Source organism: Pongo abelii, chromosome 12 (genome assembly GCF_028885655.2).
Source record: "Pongo abelii isolate AG06213 chromosome 12, NHGRI_mPonAbe1-v2.0_pri, whole genome shotgun sequence".
Taxonomy (NCBI): domain Eukaryota; kingdom Metazoa; phylum Chordata; class Mammalia; order Primates; family Hominidae; genus Pongo; species Pongo abelii.
This window is the reverse complement of record NC_071997.2, coordinates 64,137,179-64,155,939: the sequence shown is the minus strand read 5'-3', so window position 1 is coordinate 64,155,939 and position 18,761 is coordinate 64,137,179. Positions and strand designations below refer to the sequence as shown.

Genomic DNA, 18,761 nt, shown 5'->3' with positions numbered 1-18,761 from the left:
ACCCAAAACATTTCTGGTCTCAAGATTTTTGGATAAGGGATACTCAACCTGTATTCCCTGTCCATAAGGAAGCTGCATAGTAAATTTGAAAGCTTCTGGCTCCAGAGTATTGCACACACCACACAAATCCAAATCACAACCAGAATCCTACCAGCAAAAACAGTAAAAATAGGAAAAGAACAAATTCTGACTCACTTCTACCTTCCAAATCTCACAAGTATATCTGTGGCAGAAATAAAGTAACATTAAGAACTCTGACTGCAAAGGAATCTGAGATATGTATTTGTGAGTTTTACAGTTTCTACATACCAGAAAGTTTGAATAGTATTGGATACCTTTGGTAATATAACATGAAACTGTGGTTTCCACACCAACAAACATACTACAATGGGAGAGTATAGAAGACAACCAAATTAAGGGAATGAAGTTGCTCAGAGGATATAAAAAAAATTAGGATTTGAAGATGGAGGGGAAAGTGAGTGGGGAAAGAGTAGAGTAGATAGGGCTAAATAAATAAAACTACAATGTATATGAACAGTGTAAACAAGGACTTAAGAACTACTAAGTCCTTGTCTTGTATTAGTAAATACTAAATTATAAATAAAACACACTATAAGAATAAATGTTATTTTATACATCAATTAGTTGTTTTTTAGACTTAATTCTTAACCCGAAGAGCTAACAGTAACCAAAGAAAACTAAAATTTATATTGTAATGGAAAACCATAGAGGGACGATCCTGTATTTTTTAAAGGGACGGCAAAATGAACATGCCCTTGATACAACATCCCATTAACGGGTACCATCAAATTGGATATGGTAAGTGACCAGACCACTGGTCTAACCTAAGTCTTAAAAAAAAAAAAGAAAAAAAGCTTACTGGGATATTAATACAAGCAAATCAATTCTAAATTAACATCCAATCTTTCAAACATTAAGCTTCTATCAAAGGTATACATTAAAGACCTTTTTCAAACTTAAAAATAAGACATTTTAAACATTAGAAAAAGGCTTTAGACAACAGAATTTTATTCTGAAAGTTTGCTGTTCAGTCAGAGAATGACCCCTACCCCTCCCCCTAAAATGTGAAAAACAAAAAACTTGGTGATTCTATTTGTTCAAAAAATAAAAAGCAAAAAAAAAAAAAAAAAAAAAGGACTTAATGAATGCTGTGTGCCTTGTCTGTCTCTTCTTCCAGAAAATACGGAAAGCTGTACTTTTCAGCCCCAAACAGTGGCTGCATAACTAGCTCTGGCCCATAAATATGAAATATGAGCACCAGTGATATAAATCACCTCTGGGCCAAGGCAGATAAAAGCGCTGCCTACAGGTCCTTGGATTTCCCTCTTCCTCAGTGATCTTGGGAACATGCATTAGAGATGGTGGCATTCCAAGACAAGGGAGCCTGGATCACTGAGTCACCAAAGAGAAAAGAGTTCTTACAAATCCACTTTGAAACTTCACTTGAAAAACTTCTGTTAGGTTAACACACTGAGATTTCAGGGTTTAATTATAACTATAGCACAGTGTAGATATGAGTAATAAAGAAGTCTATTTAAAAAAATGTTCCTACTCTGGTAACATAAAAAGACTGTAGTCAAATTCACTATCCATTTTAAATAGTTAAGGGCTAACATTGCTACAAAGGTGTAAATATACATTACAGAGGTATGATACACACACACACACACACACACACACACAAACGCGCAGAGAGAGATGAGTGAATAAAAGTAACTTTTGGTAACAAGAATATGACTTACAGTGTGAGCACATTTCCAAAGGATAACTTGCCTCATTTCCCTGGGGGGAAAAAAAGAAATAATTAGCCATAAAATCGGCACAAATTTGTTTAAAATATTAAATCTAAATATTTTAAGTCAAAAAACATAAGGAAATAAGCCATAAACTAATAATATGACATCTATAAATTACATTTTTTTTTTTAAAAAATAAGTAAGAAAACAAACGATAATACTGTAGAAAGAGTTCTTGAATCAAACTGTTCTGACTTATGGCTCTGTCACTTAGGATTTATGCAAATATTTGATTGCAATATATTTCAAATATTTTCTAACACCCTAAATAAGTTATATGCCAAATTTTAACACATTAGGGACTGTCAATGCTCCAACATGTCTTGCTGGGTGAACTGATTTTGCGGTAGAGATTAGAACAAAGATTCCCTTGCCAACTCTAACTGAAGAGTTTCCTGAGATTGCAAAATGAGCTGTTAAAAACAAAAAAACAGAAACCTGTCACCATTTTTCCCTGCATTGAAACATAATTTTCTATATGCTGAGCAACTAAAATAACAAAAATATTAATGGAAAGGAGAGTCTAACTTGACAGCCAGCCACTTGAAAACCATTTCAAATTTTTCTTTTCATACAAAGTCTTATTTCATGAATAGACCCTAACTTAACATAATTTATCTGAGCTCCTAATTTATATATAAAAAAAGTAAAACTATCCGTTTTCTATACTAGGATTTTATGTGAAATATATTTAAGAAAAAAAGTGTTCTAGAAAAACTTAGAGACCTGGGTCAATGCCTACATTTAACAACTCTGAGAACTAGGCCCAGGGAGGTCAAATATCTGCTGGAAGATCACACCATTTGATTAGCAGTGGAATCAAAAGTACTTCTAAATCTAAAACAGTAATATCTCAAGTAGTATAACAGACTCAGAGGTAGAATCATTAAGATCTTTAAAAACGTCTACAGAATTTAAAGTAATATAAATTAAGTTTTTAAAGTTCAGTGGTAAATTGAATACCAAGCATCCTACATTCTATTTATCTAAACTTGATCCTGCCTAGCAATTAAATAGCAATAAGTATACAGTTGTTATTAATTTAAATGTACAATTAACATTGGCATATTTAAATATATATCTTCAGAAGCTACTGAAAACCTGAATTTTTTTTTTTAGTTTGACTGGGTGGCTTTTAAACTCCTCAACGTACCTTTAATCCTATGTAAACTTAAAGGCTAATCAGGAAATTACCACATTCAATTAACTGACATGTTGCCAATAGCTAGTCTTTTTCTTGCAAGTTATAGCAGATAATTGCAATTTTCCAGAACTGGTTAATTTAATATTAGGTCACTTTAAATATCAAATATATGTTAAAGTGAGGATAAAAGAAAGCAAACATTAATAAAGCTTGATATTAATGAATAGAGATGGATTTCTGCTTACTTTGCACATTACTTAATTGATCTTAATATTCTTACCATGATTCTTATCTTCACTGCCTTACATATTCTCGCTTGTCTTAATTTTTTTAATGTTTTTTTTTTTTTCTTTATTCCACTCTACCTTAAAGTTAAGTATATTTCTTGCAAGACTCTCAAGAGCATACTGGTATTTTATTTACTAAAATTTGCACTGTCACTGTGAGGTTTTTGTTTTTTTTTAAATAAGTATCATTACTGTTTTATAAGTGAAGGTAAAAAGTAGTTATGTGGTGGTTTCAAGCAGGATTTTAAAACTACGTCCTTGTTTCTCCAGTTCACTGACCTTTACAGTGTTATCAATTCTTTATAAATGATACCATCTATCTCACCTATTTATCTGTATCATTCCCAACTAGACAACGTCCACAAGACCTAAGAACCAACCAGTCCACGGCTCCTAAGGACTTTCCCATTAACAAGGAATAACTCATCTTGCTCCTAAACTTGGAATCCATATATCCAAAACTCTACTGCAACCACAATCTGTCCCAAATTGACCACATCACATCCCTGCTAAAATTCAATAGCTCCCACCTGCCTTCAGAATAAAAACCAACACTCTTTAGAAAGCTAAGTAAAGTCCTTTAATTAAGTGAACTCGTATCTCTGTAGTCACTCTCCCAAGCAGCACCACCATCTCTACCCTACACTCCTCACTTTTTACTTCATATTCTGTATCGTTTGAACTTTTACAGCAAGAATGTCTTCATAGTTTACCTTCCACTTAAAAAAGGAAACCAAAGCAAAACATGGCAATATAAAGATAATTTTGTTAATATGGTCAATATAATTTTGTTCCACGTTCAGTCTTCCTCATGCTTAGTCATTAGTAAAAACAGGAGTTTGGGAGATTCCCCTTTATACTCCTCTCCACACCCCCTCACTTTCAGCTTCTTAAGCTACTACCTGGGAGTATTACATTTATCAGTAATTGTTTCATTCAGGTTTGGTGTGTGGGCTATAGTTTATTGATCCCTGAACCTAATGCATAATTACATTTAAACAAAAAATACACATCAGTTTGTAAATTATTATATCAGACTTAACTGGACAAAATAGCATTTCTGAAGGTAAATTAATTCTGCAGTGAATTTCTAGCCGATAGCTCCAGTCTAGGGTTGGGAAATACTAAAATAATGATAGATACTGTGAGAGACATAATCAATAACGTACTGACATTTACTTCTAAGAGAACCACTCAACTAAACAAAACCATAAAATTATATCTAAATATAAAAAAGTTCTAAAGCTAACATGTTTTAAGTTTATATAAGAAAGCTTGAAGAATTCAAACATCATGCCACATGACCAAGTTACTAACAAGATCACTTGATGATGAGGTCCTTAAATAAATCCATTTGCCTGAAGTTCAAGATAGACTTCCCTTACACTATACTGATTTAAAAATTCAGTAACATCTGCCCATGAAGGAGAAATGCTATATGAACCACTCGACCAGTGTTAAAAAAAAAACAAAACTAGTAAATCAGAAAAATTTTATCAAACAATATTTATCAGGCATTATCTGTGATCACCTATATAAGAAAACAAAAGAGGTAAAGCCCTTAGGATCTATGCCCCAGCTTACTGTCTGGAGAAAGTTTCCAGGTTGCAGCACAGGAACAGGGAACAGAAACACAGTCCCGAGACATCACCGAATTGAGAAGTCAGAGATACATGAAGTTCGTATGGCCAAGGAGGTTAGACTTGTGAGGAAGAGTACTTTAGAAACGGGAGACACATGAGAGACCTTTGGAGATCTGCATAAAAGTCTCCTCCAGTCTCTGCACAAGTTTGAGAGGAAACTCCCCAAGTCCAGGAACAGAACTAGTAGCAGGTTGAATAACTTTTGGGAGTTTGCACAGAGCTAGGAATAGTTCATGATCCCATGGGCCAAACTGGAGAAACTTGTAAATACACAGGGAATTGGGTCCAGTCCTCAGAACGACTACATTGGCCATGAATTAAAGGCTGTTCTTTACTTACCTTAAGAAAGATAGAAAACAAGTCTCAGATCAAATTTGGGTCTCAGTAACTTAAGCGGATGACAAAACAAACTCTTACATTCTTTAAAGGAACAAAACAAAATCTAGCACAACAGCATAAGATTCACAATGTATGACATCCAATATAAAACATAATAGGGCGCTACAAAATGGATGAACCTCAAAATCATGGTTAAGTAAAAGAAGCCAAAAACAAAAGGCCACATATTTTATGATTCCATTTATATGAAATATACTGATAAAGAAAATACACAGAAACAGAATGTAGAGACTGGTGGGTGCCAGTTGCAGGGGGAGGAGGAATGGTGAACAATTACTTTTTGGCTATGGAGTTTCCTTTTAGGGTGATGAAAATATTTTCGAACGACACAGAGGTGGTGGTTCTACTACATTATAAATGTACTAAATGCCAGCCTGGGCAACATGGCAAAACACTGTCTCTACAAAAAATACAAAAAAGGCCGGACATGGTGGCTCACGCCTGTAATCCCACCACATTGGGAGGCCGAGGCGGGCAGATCACTTGAGGTCAGGAGTTCAAGACCAGCCTGGTCAACATGGTGAAACCTGTCTCTACAAAAAATACAAAAATTAGCTAGGCATGGTGGCGGGTGCCTGTAATCCCAGCTACTCAAGAGGCTGGGGCAAGAGAATCTCTTGAACCCGAAGGTGGAGACTGCAGTAAGCAGAGATTGCACCACTGCACTCCAGCCTGGGCAACAGAGCGAGACTCCACCTCAAAAACAAAAACAAAAACATGAGCCAGGCATGTCGGCATATGCCTGTAGTCTCAGCTACTCAGGAGGGTGATATGGGATGACTGCTTGAGCCTGATAGGTCAACGGTGCAGTGAGCCTTGAGCGTACCACTGCACTCCAGCCTGGGCAACCAAGCGAGACTTTGTAAATAAATAAACAAACAAATGTTACTGAACGGTTCATTTTTAAAATGACTTTGTTATGTGAATTTCACGTCAATAAAACGTTTTATATGCTGTTTAAAGAAATAATGGCCCCAAATCTTCCAAATTTGATGAAAACTTTAAATCCCCAAATTCAAGAAGTTCAATGAACTCTAAGTAGAAGAAACATGGAAAAAAAAAAACCACATAATAAATTCCTGTGACACAGAAAATCTTAAATATAATCAGAGAGGAAAAAAGATAAACTACATAAACAAAATTACTACAACATATTTCTTCTTAGATACACCAAGGACAGGAAACAACGGAATCTGTTTAAAGTGTTAAAAAAAAAAAAAAAAAAACTATCAGTTTTTATATCCAGCAAAAAAAATCTTTCAAATATTATGGCAAATGCTTTCTCCAGATAACAAAAACTGAAAGGAAAGATTAGGCTACAATATATGTTCACTACAAAAAAAAAGTCAAAAGAAAATTCTTCAGGCAGAAGAAAAATGATACCAGATGGAAAACTGGATCTAGACAAAGAAATGAAAAATATCAGAAATGGTAAATAAAATAAAATAAAATACATTTTTCTCACTTTTAAATGTCTTTAAAATGATTATTTAAAAGCAAAAATAATGTGTTGTGGGGTATATAAAGTGAACATATGACAACAGCACAAAAGGGTAGAGAAAAAATGGATGTATGCTGTTGTCAGGATCTTATACTGGTAAGAGAAACACTATCACTATTTGAAGGTAGAGCATGGTGTATTAAAGATGTATATTATAAACTCTAGAATAACTTAAAAAAGGAGACGAAATAAAATGGTATCATTGTGATGGTTAATTTTGTGTCAACCTAACTGGGCCAAGGGATGCTCAGATATCCAGCTAAACATTATTTCTGAGTGAGAGTCTGCTAGGGTGTTTGTGGAAGAGATTAGCATCTGAACTGGTGAACTAAGTAAAACTGATTGGATAACATCCTATCTGTCCAGCACCTAAATAGAACAAAAAGGCAGAAGATTGAATTAGTTCTCTGCCTCACTGCCTGAGCTGCAAAATCAAGCTTTTCCTTCCCTCAATGCCCCTGGTTCTCAGGCCTTCAGACTCAGACTAGAATTTATACCATCAGTTCTTTAGCTCTCAGGCCTTCAAGCTACAGCACCAGCTTTCCTGGGTCTCTAGCTTAAAGACAGCAGGAACAGAACTTCTTAGCCTCCATAATCATGTGAGGCAATATCATATAATAAATCTCTTTCTAGACATATGTATCTCCTACTGGTTATTTCTCTGGAGAACCCTGACTAATACAATCAGAAAGAATACTCAATCCCACGAAAGGCAGCCAAATAGGTACAAAGAAGCAGCAAATGAGAAAAAAAAGAAAGTAAATAGTAAGAAGGCAGATTTAAAAGCAAACATTTTGAGAATTATACATTTCAAAATGCTAAAAAAGAGCCAATTCATCAGAAAGATGAAGTCCAAAAACATACCAATCCTACACAAATTATTTCAGAAAGCAGAAAGGAAGGGTACTGTCCTGAACTCATTTTATGAAGCCAGCATTACTGTGATGCCAAAATCAGACAGTATCACAAAAAAAGAAAACTATGGCCAGGCGCAGTGGCTCACACCTATAATCCTAACAACTGGGGGGCCGAGGCAGGAGTATCACTTAAGGTCAGGAGTTCAAGACCAGCCTGGCCAACATGGTGAAACCCGTCTCTACTAAGAACACAAAAATCAGCTGAGCATGATGATAGGCACCTGTACAATCCCAGCTACTTGGGACGCTGAGGCAGAAGAATCGCTTGAACCTGGGAGAGGTGGAAGTTGCAGTGAGCTGAGATCAGGCCACTACACTCTAGCCTAAGCGACAGTGCGAGACTCCGTCTCAAAACAACAACAACAAAAGAAAACTGTATCTAATGTTTCTCTATGACCAATAATGTAAAAATCCTTAAAAATATCTTAGCAAATTGAATCCAAAAATAAACATCATGACCAACTGAGGATTATTCCAGCAATGGAAGGTTGGTTTAATATTCAAAACCAACGTGATTCACAACATTAACAGAGAAAAGAAAAAAAAAAAACACATGGTCAACCAAACAGACGCAACAAAAGCATCTGACAAATTCCAACATCCATTTTGGATAAAACAAGAGTAACTCAGCAAACTAGGACTATTTCTCTATCTATAAAAGGTTATCTACAAAAATTCTTCAAAAACTGTCATATGTAGTAAGATTCTCCCTAAGATTAGAACAAGATAAAGACATCTGCACGCATCCAAAAGGGAAGACAAAAAAAAAACCCAAAAGGTATACAGATTGGAAAGGAATAAATTGCCTTTCGTTGCAGATGACATAATTGTGTACGTACATAAATCCTAAGCAAATTACTAAAAAGCTATCAAAGCTAATAAATGAATTAAGCAAGACGGCAAGATAAAAGGTCAATATACAAAAGTTAAATGTATTTCATATTCTGGAAACATAAGGAAAATGAAATTAAGAATACAGTTCCATTTACAAAATCATCAAAAATACAAAATACTTAGAAACAGTTAATAAGAGATGTGCAGGGAGTACACATGAAGACTATAAGACATAGCTAAGAAAGACATCTAAGAAAACCCAGCTATATTTGTTCATAGATCAGAAGGCTCAATGTTGTTAAGATGGCAATTCTTCCCATAATGATATGCATATAGAAGACAATCCCAATAAAAATCCCAGCAGAATATTTTATAGAAATCAATAAACTAATTCTAAGATTCATATGGAGATGCAAAGAACCTAACAGCCAACGGATCTGAATGAAAAAGAACAATGGTGAAGGACTTACAATATCTGACTTAAAGGGCTATGAAGGGCTGGGTGCGGTAGCTCACACCTGTAATCCCAGCACTTTGGGAGGCCGAGGCGGGTGGATCACTTGAGGTCAGGAGTTTGAAACCAGCCTGACCAACATGGTGAAACCCTGTCTCTACTGAAAATACAAAAAAAATTAGCAGGGTGTGGTGGCAGGCGCCTGCAATCCCAGCTACTAGGGAGGCTGAGGCAGGAGAATCACTTGAACCTGGGAAGCAGAGGTTGCAGTGAGCTGAATTCGCACCACTGCACTCCAGCCTGGGTGGCGGAGCAAGACTCGTCTCAGGGGAAAAAAAAAAAAAAGTTATAAAGCTAGTCATCAAAAGAGTGGTACTGGTGTAAGAACAGACAAATATCAATTGGACAGAATAAAGTAAACACACACACAATTTTCAAGAAAGGTTTCCAGGTAATTAAGTAGGGAAAAAAAATCTTTGCACAAATGATGCTACAACAACTGAATAGCAATATGCAATTAAAAAAATGACATGAAGACTTGAATAGATATTTCACAACAAAAGATATGATTAACATCAAATAAACACATGAAAAGACGTTTAATATCACTAGACATCAGAGAAATGCAAGTTAAAACCAAAGTGAGATATTACTATACAGGCAACTGGCATAATAAATATGGCTACAATTTAAAAATGGACATACAAAGTGTTACTGAAGATGTGGAATAAATGATTATGTGGTGAACAGAATTCTTAGCTAGCCCTTTGAAATTCTGAACCCCTTGTATACATACATTTTCTCCCAATTACTAAATCAAACACTCATCTAGTTGCTGCTGCAGAAGGATTTTGCACATGTAATTAAGGTCCCAAATCAACTACCTCTGGATAAGATTTATCCAGGTGGCTCTGACCTGTAAGAGCCCTTTAAAAGCAATTTTCCCTGTGTGGTCTAAGAAAGTGAAAATGAAAGAGTCAAAGCAGGAGAGGAATTCAACACAAAAGAAGTGGAGGGGCCACATGACATTGAATGCAGGCAGCCTGACGGGGATAAGAGTGACCTCTAGCGAACAGAAGCAAGGAAACAGAGTGCTCCATCTCATAAGGGCAAAGAGCTGACTGAATTCTGCCAATAACGTGAAGAGCTTGGAAAGCAGACTTCCCCAGAACCTCCACAGGAGAACTTGGTCTGGATGGCACCTTGATTTCAGCCTTGTGATACTCTGAAGAGAATCCAGTCATGCAGTGGTGAGCTTCTGATTTACAGAACTATGAAATAATACGAGTGCTGTTTTAAACTACTATGTTTATGGGAATTTGTTACACAGCAACAGAAAACTAATATCCAAACTTACAGTGTATGTGGCTAAAAGTAAAAACACTGACATACCAAAGTGTTGGTGAAGATGTAGAGCAAATGAAAATTTTATATCTTGCTAGTGGGAACTCAAAATTGTACCGCTATTTCAAAAAACAGTGCGTTGGACTCTTAGTGTAACCAGAAATGAAAACGTGTCCACACAAAAATTTGTACTCACATGTCCACAGCAGCTTTATTCAGCTTTATTCTTAATAGACCAATCTGGAAACAACCTAAATGTCTTCAACTGGTGAACAGACAAACTGTTATATCCAGACAATGGAGTACTATTCAGTAATGAATAGGAAAAGAGTACTAATATACCCAATAACATAATGAATCTCAAAAGCAATATGCTAAGTGAAAGAAACCAGACACAAAAAGCTATGTGCTGTATGGTTCCATTTATAAATGCTACAAAAAAACAAACTACAGTAACTGAAAGTTCAGGTGTTGTGGGGTAGAGGGGGAGAGCAGGGAGTGAATACAAAAGGGTACCAGGTAACATTTTAGGGTGACAGACCTACTCTACATCTTGACTGTGGTGATTACAAAACTATATACATTTATCAAGGCACATTATGCACTTAAAACTGGTTAGTTTTTACCACAGGTAAGTTGTACCTCAATAAAGCTGATTTTTATAACTCAATATATTAAGGACCTTAGTCCCAAATATAATGGAATTGCTTAATACATAATTTAAATCTCCAGTTAAACAATCTCATCACTTTCTTTAAAACAATAAAGTTTCACAGCTGTCATATTATTCAAAATTCAAACTATATGGATTTATTTTTATAAGACACATTTCAAGGTAATGTGTTCACAGCAAATAACATTTTCCAGATTAATCTTACAGAATCATGAGAAACCAAAAACTATTTACACTTACAGTAATCTTGACATTTATAATTCATCCCTTAGCCTCCTTCCCTGATTTTAAACTCTATGAAGGCACCAACTGTCTTATTACCTTTTGATATCCTTTGCCAGATTTAACATTGTCCTAAATTTACTTTAAAGGAAGAATTTGATTAGGTGCATAGTAAAAGTCTGGAACAATTTAAGTCCTATTTAAGCATCAATGCGTTAAAGTACAAGGTTAGATTAAGGGCATTAGAAGACCTGAATTCTTAAAAGGCCAGTTATTAAAGCACTTTAGATTTTCTCTTTCCTTTTGATGCTCACTTTTTATGATGAGTATTAAGCATTTGGATCTGCATACATTTTAAATAAGCAAACAGTACTCTAATACTGAAGTAATATTTATAGTTCACAAAGAGTCTATAACCAAATAAGGAAATGTTGTCATCTCTTAAAGTCTACTAGATAAAGATAAATGTCTAAATATTCTGACTGCATATTCTCTGAAATATTCAAAGCTTTACAGAATGCATCTATAAAATTTATTTTTATTCTTTCAAACCTTGTCACTTTAAGATCAAAGTAACTCTAAACCAAAGAGAACCAAGTTTTTTTCATTTCTTTGCCAGAAAATTTCTTTAGATAATATTTTCCTGATTCCTACTGATTTGATCCCAAAACTGACAATCGTAGTAGAATATTTTTTTAAATGTTGAATAACATGAACTTGAAAAGTAAGTTATCTTAGAAATCAATCCAAATGTCTTTACCTGCTGAAAGCTTGACGACTGCACAATTAATGTAATTATTATAACGAAATTAATTTTTTCTAGGGTAAAGTCACTGACCATCTTAGTAACTGTTCTAGAACAGATTCTCCTTATTCTTAAGAAATACAAAGCAAAAGGCGTAAAACCATGGATGCATGAATGTCAGGGACAGAAAAGATCAAAAGACAGAAACAAGATAAAAACCAATCATACCAATGACAGATCCAAGCTTCTTTAATGATTTTACGAGGAAAAAAAAAAAACCTTAAAATTTCTAGTCTGATAAATGCTGCCATAATTACCATCTATAACTTGCTTGAATCCATCCAGCAAATGTTTGAAGGCGCATAATATATGTTAACTATTTTAAAGATCCTATTACTCACTTTGACAGTTAAAATATATTTCCCTATTAAATGACACCTAAATTACCCCCATTCCTGTTTTTCCTTCTGCTATTTAATGTTAACAAAAATTTTTGTTTATCTTGTATTGTGCACAATTTCACTGAACTTATTCATTAGTACTTTTATTTTTTGTAGATTTCTTGAAAATTTTCTATGTAGATAGTCATACCATCTGCAAACAGGATCCGTTTTTCTTCTTTCCAATCTGTATGCCTTTATATTCTCTTCCTGCATTAGTGCACTGGCTAGAACTTTCAGCACTATGCTAAAAAGGGCAGAAATCCTTGCTTTGTTACAGATCTTACAGAGAAAGTACTCAGTCTTTTGCCATTAAGTATAATGTCAGCTGTAGGTTTTCATAGATGTTCTTTATTCAACCGAGAACATTTCCCTCTATATTTTTCTAAGTTTTTGTTTTGTCTTGGGTTTTATTCTTTAGCCTATTAATATAATTATACAGACTAAGTTTCAAACAGTGAATCAGCCTTGCGCCCATAAAACCACCATAACTGATTATGGTGTATAATCTTTTAAAAGTATTAACTCTTTTGTTAATGTTTTAAGGATTTCTGCATCTACACTGACATGAGGATGTTGGTCCATAGTTATCTTTTTTGGATTTTGGTATCAAGGAAACAGGGCTACTCAAATTCTATTTGACACTGGAAGAGGTGTGATAGTTTGTGTTTAAGGAACTTGTTCATTACTTCAAAGTTGTCAAATTTATGTGTATAGAACTGGTCATAGTAACCCCTTACCTTTTTTCACATCTGCAGGGTCCACAGTGATGTCCCCTATTTCATTCCCGATAATGGTAATTTGTGTCTTATTACTTGTCAGTCTTATTGATGTTTTTGAAGAATGAGCTTTTTGTTTCAAAGGTTTTTTCTCTATTGTTTCTGTTTTTTATTTCATTTACTATTTCCTTCCTTCTGCTTGCTTCACGTACATTTTTCTCATCTTTTTTTCTAGGTTCTTGAAGTGGGAGCTTAGATTAGTGATTTGAGAGGGTTTTTCTTTTCCTCTTCTCAAATGTGTGCATTTAGTGGTATAAATTTCCCTCTCTGAACTGCTTTAGTTGTATCCCACAACTTTTGGTATGTTGTATTCTTATTTTTCATGAAGCTCAATGTATTTTTTAAAATTTCCCTGGAGACTTCCTCTTTCACTCATAGATTATTTGGAAGTGTTTAGAGATTTTCCAGTTATCTATTATTCATTTCTAGTTTGATTCCACTTTGGTAGGAGAACACATTCTTTGATTTCAATTCCTTAAAATGTGTTTATGTTTTCTGGGGGGTTTTCTGAGACAGGGTCTCACTGTCACTCAGCTTGAGTGTAGTGGTATCACACGGCTCACTGCAGCCCCAAACTCCTGGGCTCAAGTGATCCTCTCCCATCTCAGCCACTCAACTACAGGCATATGCCATCATGCTCAGCTAATTATTATTATCTTTTTTTCATGGAGACTGAGTCTTGCTACATTGCCCAGGCTCATCTCAAACTCCTGACCTCATGCAATCCTCCCACCTTAGCCGCCCCAAGCATTTAGGATTATAGGCATGAACCACCATGCCCAGATGAGGTTTACTTTTATGGCCTAGGACATAATTCTCCTTGGTATATGTTCTCTGGTCACTTGAAAAGATGAAGCATTCTATAAATTACATAGTACTGGTTGATTACATATGTTGAGTATCTTTCTATATCCTTGCTGATTTTCTTGCTTGGTTATTCCATCATTTATTGAGAAATAGGTGTTGACGTCTCCAAGTATAATTTTGGACTTGTCTATCTCTCTTTTTAGTTCCATCAGTCTTTTTTCATACATTTTGCAGTTCTACTGCTAACACATTTAAAACTGCTATGTCTTCTTAGTGGATTAACCCTTTTATCATATAATGCCTAGTCACTGTCTCTGGTAACTGCTTTGTTATGAGGTCTACTTTATCTAATATTAAATATAACCATACCCGCTTTCTTTGGATTAATGTTTGCATGATATATCTTTCTCCTTCGTTTTACTTTCAACATGCCTATATTGTTACATTTAAAGTAAATTTCTTACAGAAATCACATGATTGGGTAATGTCTTTAATTCATTCTGCCAGTATGTTTAATTGGTGTGTGTGTATATATATACACACACACATATATACACATATATACATACACACATATATATACACATACACACACACACACACACACACACATTTGGAGACAGGCTGTCACTCTGGAGTGTAGTGGCACAATCTTGGTTCATTGCATCCTCCACCTCCCAGGCTTAAGCAATGCCCCCATCTCAGCCTCCTGAGTAGCTGGGACCACAGGCACTCGCCACCATGCCCAGCTAATTTTTTGTATTTTTGGTTGAGACAGGTTTCACCACGTTGCCCAGGCTGGTCTCAAACTCCTGAGCTCAGGCAATCCACATGCCTCAACCTTCCAAAGTGCTGGGATTACAGGCGTAAGCCACCATGCCCGGCCTTCATTTCTGTTTTCTTTATCCTGTCTCTTGGTGGGTTAAACATTTTTTAAATTCCATTTTGATTTATCTATAATGCTTTTGCATGTATCTGTAGAGCTTCCTTAGTGGTTGCTCTATGTACATTATACAGATAACTTTTCACAATCTTATTGGTGTCATCATTTTACCCTCCCCCTGCTTACAGCTATCTTAAATATTTCCTCTACATACCTTTAGAACCACATCAGTATTGTAATTTTTGCTTCAACACTCAAACATAATTTAAAAACTCAGAAGGAGAATGTCTATTGTATTTACCCATACTTTTACACTTTGAATTGTTCCTTCCTCTTTCCTGATGTCCCAAGATTCTTTCATCATACCCCTTCTGTTTTCAGAATGTCTTTTGTTATCTTTCTAGGGTAAGTCTGCTGGTGACATATTCTCTTAGTTTTCCTTCATATGTCTTGATTTCCCTTTCATTCCAGAAGGATGTTTTCTCTAGATATAGGTTTCTGAGTTGACAGTCCTTTTCTTTCAGCACTTGAAAAATGTGAAATTTCCTTCTGATGAGAAACCTGCTATCATTTGAACTGTTTTCCACATCTACATGAAGTGTAATTTCTCTCCTGCTGATTTAAAGACTTGTCTTGTTTTTATAAGTTTGACTTTGAGATATCCTGGTCTGGATGTCTACAGGTTTATCCTGTTGAACATTCACTTGGCTTTTTAAAACTGTAGCTTAATGTCTTTTGCCAAATTTGCAAAATTTTCAGCCATTATTTCCTTAAGTACTTTTTCAATCCTGCCCTCTCTCTTCCTCTCCTTCTGTGACTCTAACGACACAAGTGTTAAATCTTTTTATAGTCTTATGGTTCCCTGAGGCTCTGCACATTTTTTTTTTTTTTTCAGTCTGTTTACTGTTGTTCAGATTGGGTAACTACTTCTGCCTGCTAGTTCACTGATCTTTCCTCAGTCTGCTCTATTTGCTATTAAGCCTACTCACTGGGCTATTGTATTGGTTATTATATTTTTCAGTTCTAAAATTACTATTTGGTCTTTCTTTATGTCTTCTATTTCTTTGCTGAAGTTTCCTTTTTTTTTTTCCTGTTTCATGTACGTCAGTTTTTTCTTTGAGTGACAGGCTTGTTCATTCTGGAGAAAATGTGTGCCAAATACTCAAGTGTGAATAATAGATTTTATTAGTTGTTCTCGCTAGTAGTTTTGGTATTCTATGAAAAAAAGCAGCTAGTTCAGCTTACAAATCACACAAGTGCTTGTTTTTCCTCAAAACTACTATTACAATTTCACATTTACAAGTAGTGCTTTACACTTCTATCATTTTATCATGGAGAATATTTAAAATATGTGTAGTTATTGGTTGAGATTTAACAAAATACTGCTTTATCAGTGATATTCTTAAGCAAAAGTTGTGTTTTTTAAAACTGCAGTAATAAAGAATACAACTCTAGTAAAGTAGGCTGCTTCTGTTTTGATTCATGCTAAGGTACCATCAAGTTTTACTAATGATTGCTTTTGCACCATCAGTATAAATATAAACACAGTAAAGACAAGTAATGTTTTAGTGTTATTATGAAAACAATTTTGACCTCATGTGCTCCCTAGAAAGTGTCTTGGAGATCCCCAAGTATCCATGAACCACTCTGAAAACTGCCAATCTAATCTTAAGATCTTATTTAGGCCGGGCGCCGTGGCTCACGCCTGTAATCCCAGCACTTTGGGAGGCCAAGGCAGGCAGATCACCTGAGGTCAGGAGTTCAAGACCAGCCAGGACAACATGGGAATACCCCGTATCTACTAAAAAAAAAAAAAAAAAAAAAAAATATATATATATATATACACACACACACAAAAATTAGCCAGGCATGATGGCAAGCATCTGTAATCCCAGCCACTCGGGAGGCTGACACAGGAGAATCACTCGAACCTGGGAGGTGGAGGTTGCAGTGAGCCAAGATCACACCACTGCACTCCAGCCTGGGCAAGAGTGAAACTCTGTCTCAAAAAAAAAAAAAATCTTATTTAGATTTTGCCATTAGGGAGTATCAACATGTAAAGAACTGAAAGAGAAATGTATCAAAGAAAAAGAAAACCCATACAGCGACAGAACCAGTGGACTATGGATCTACTCTATTTGTCCTAATATTCTATTACAGTGTTTTTGTTGTTGTTGTTGTTGTTTTTGAGACAGAGTCTTGCTCTGTCACCCAGGCTGGAGTGCAGTGGCGCGATCTCAGCTCACTGCAATCTCCACCTCACAGGTTCAAGCAACTCTCCTGCCTCAGCCTCTTGAGTAGCTGGGATTACAGGCATGCACCACTTTGCCCAGCTAATTTTTGTATTTTCAATAGAGACGGGGTTTTGCCATGCTGGCCAGGCTGGTCTCCAACACTTGATCTCAGGTGATCCACCCACCTCAGCCTCCCAAAATGCTGGGATTACAGGCCTGAGCCACCATGCCTGGTCTCTATTATATTTCTATAATAATCTATATTATCCTATAATACATACCACAAAGATATCCTAGCCAGGCTACTATCTACTATAATCTACTATAATATGCAATCACAAATACTTTCTTATTTACTTATTCTTTCTTTCTTATTTCTTATTCACACAAAAGCAGACCACATTATTCTGAGTCTCTCTCTTGTAGAAAAATATTTTCTCAGTTACCACACAATTACTTTGGCTACGAATGAGACAAGATTCTATCTTAACTAAGACCTAAATTAAATGCAGAGAGATGTTTCCACACATGGCATCAGTTTCTCATTAACTCACTATACTGCAAGCTCCATGACAGCAAAGCACTTGCGTGTTTTGTTTACTCTTCAGTTCATGATACAGAGAAAATAATAAATATTTTTGAATTATCATTAAATATGCTTTTATAAGTACTTATTAAGTAAATCCCTTTTATTTCTTTGGGAAAATATATTGACTCCAAAACAACTGGAGTTTTAGCTTTAGATATAGTCCACTTGCAAGTGGATCTTCCTCTGCATGCCAACCTCAATTTTTCTAGGAATGAGACTTCTAACATTTAGGCAAATTCTCAAAATACTGAGTATTATGTCCAAAAAGGCAAAAATAATATTTTACAAACTGCTTAGTATACTGTAAGCAATCAATTAATAAATCCAAATATTCAAAATTAACACCTCACTCCCAAAGGTGTATCTCCCAAATCGCAGTAATTTTTTTTTAAGTCTACAAACAAAAAAAAATCTGATAGCTTTTTTCTTCTGGTTTTCTTCTAACCATGGAATTTCTTTGCTACTATTCTTTAAGTTTTAAAACCCTTCAGATACCTCAGATAAACTAATTTACATTTCAATGACTTTTTTCAAACTGAACATAGAATAAATGTTGCTTTCTCGAGTTTCAAAATTTTTTTTGTAGGTAGAAACTAATGGATCTAGAAAGTAATCCTTAAAAGTTAAAAGTTAACTCTGTGACTATAAACAGGGATGGAAAAAAGAAAGTTAACATTTACTGAATACAAAAAAAACAGAAAAATAACATTTACATGCTGAGCACTCTATTGGAGACTTTACATACATTATCTCATTTATCCTCCCAAACAATCCCCTGGGTAAATAGAGGTTATAAAGAAGCTTAAGGCCGGCACGGTGGCTCACGCCTGTAATCCCAGCACTCTGGGAGGCCGAGGAGGGCAGATCACGAGGTCAGGAGATCAAGACCATCCTGGCTAACACGGTGAAACCCCATCTCTACTAAAAAACACAAAAAATTAGCCGGGCGTGGTGGTAGACACCTGTAGTCCCAGCTACTCGGGAGGCTAAGGCAGGAGAATGGTGTGAACCTGGGAGGCGGAACTTGCAGTGAGCCGAGATTGCACCAC

At 35.5% G+C, this 18,761-nt stretch overlaps 1 protein-coding gene and 1 long non-coding RNA gene across 2 annotated transcripts in view; both read right to left on the bottom strand.

Annotated features, from left to right (window-relative positions):
* PPP3R1 (protein phosphatase 3 regulatory subunit B, alpha) overlaps positions 1-18,761 on the bottom strand; it is a 73,231-nt gene that overhangs the window by 36,003 nt on the left and 18,467 nt on the right. Inside the window, exon 2 of the mRNA XM_009237235.4 lies at positions 1,764-1,803. Within this exon, the coding sequence (XP_009235510.1) occupies positions 1,764-1,803 (40 nt within the window). The remainder of the gene's footprint in view (positions 1-1,763; positions 1,804-18,761) is intronic.
* Positions 3,263-6,487, bottom strand: LOC129057680 (uncharacterized). Its single transcript, XR_008522385.2, has 2 exons — positions 5,818-6,487; positions 3,263-5,684 (listed from the first exon to the last, which is right to left on the bottom strand). It is a non-coding gene; the product is annotated as an uncharacterized LOC129057680 (long non-coding RNA).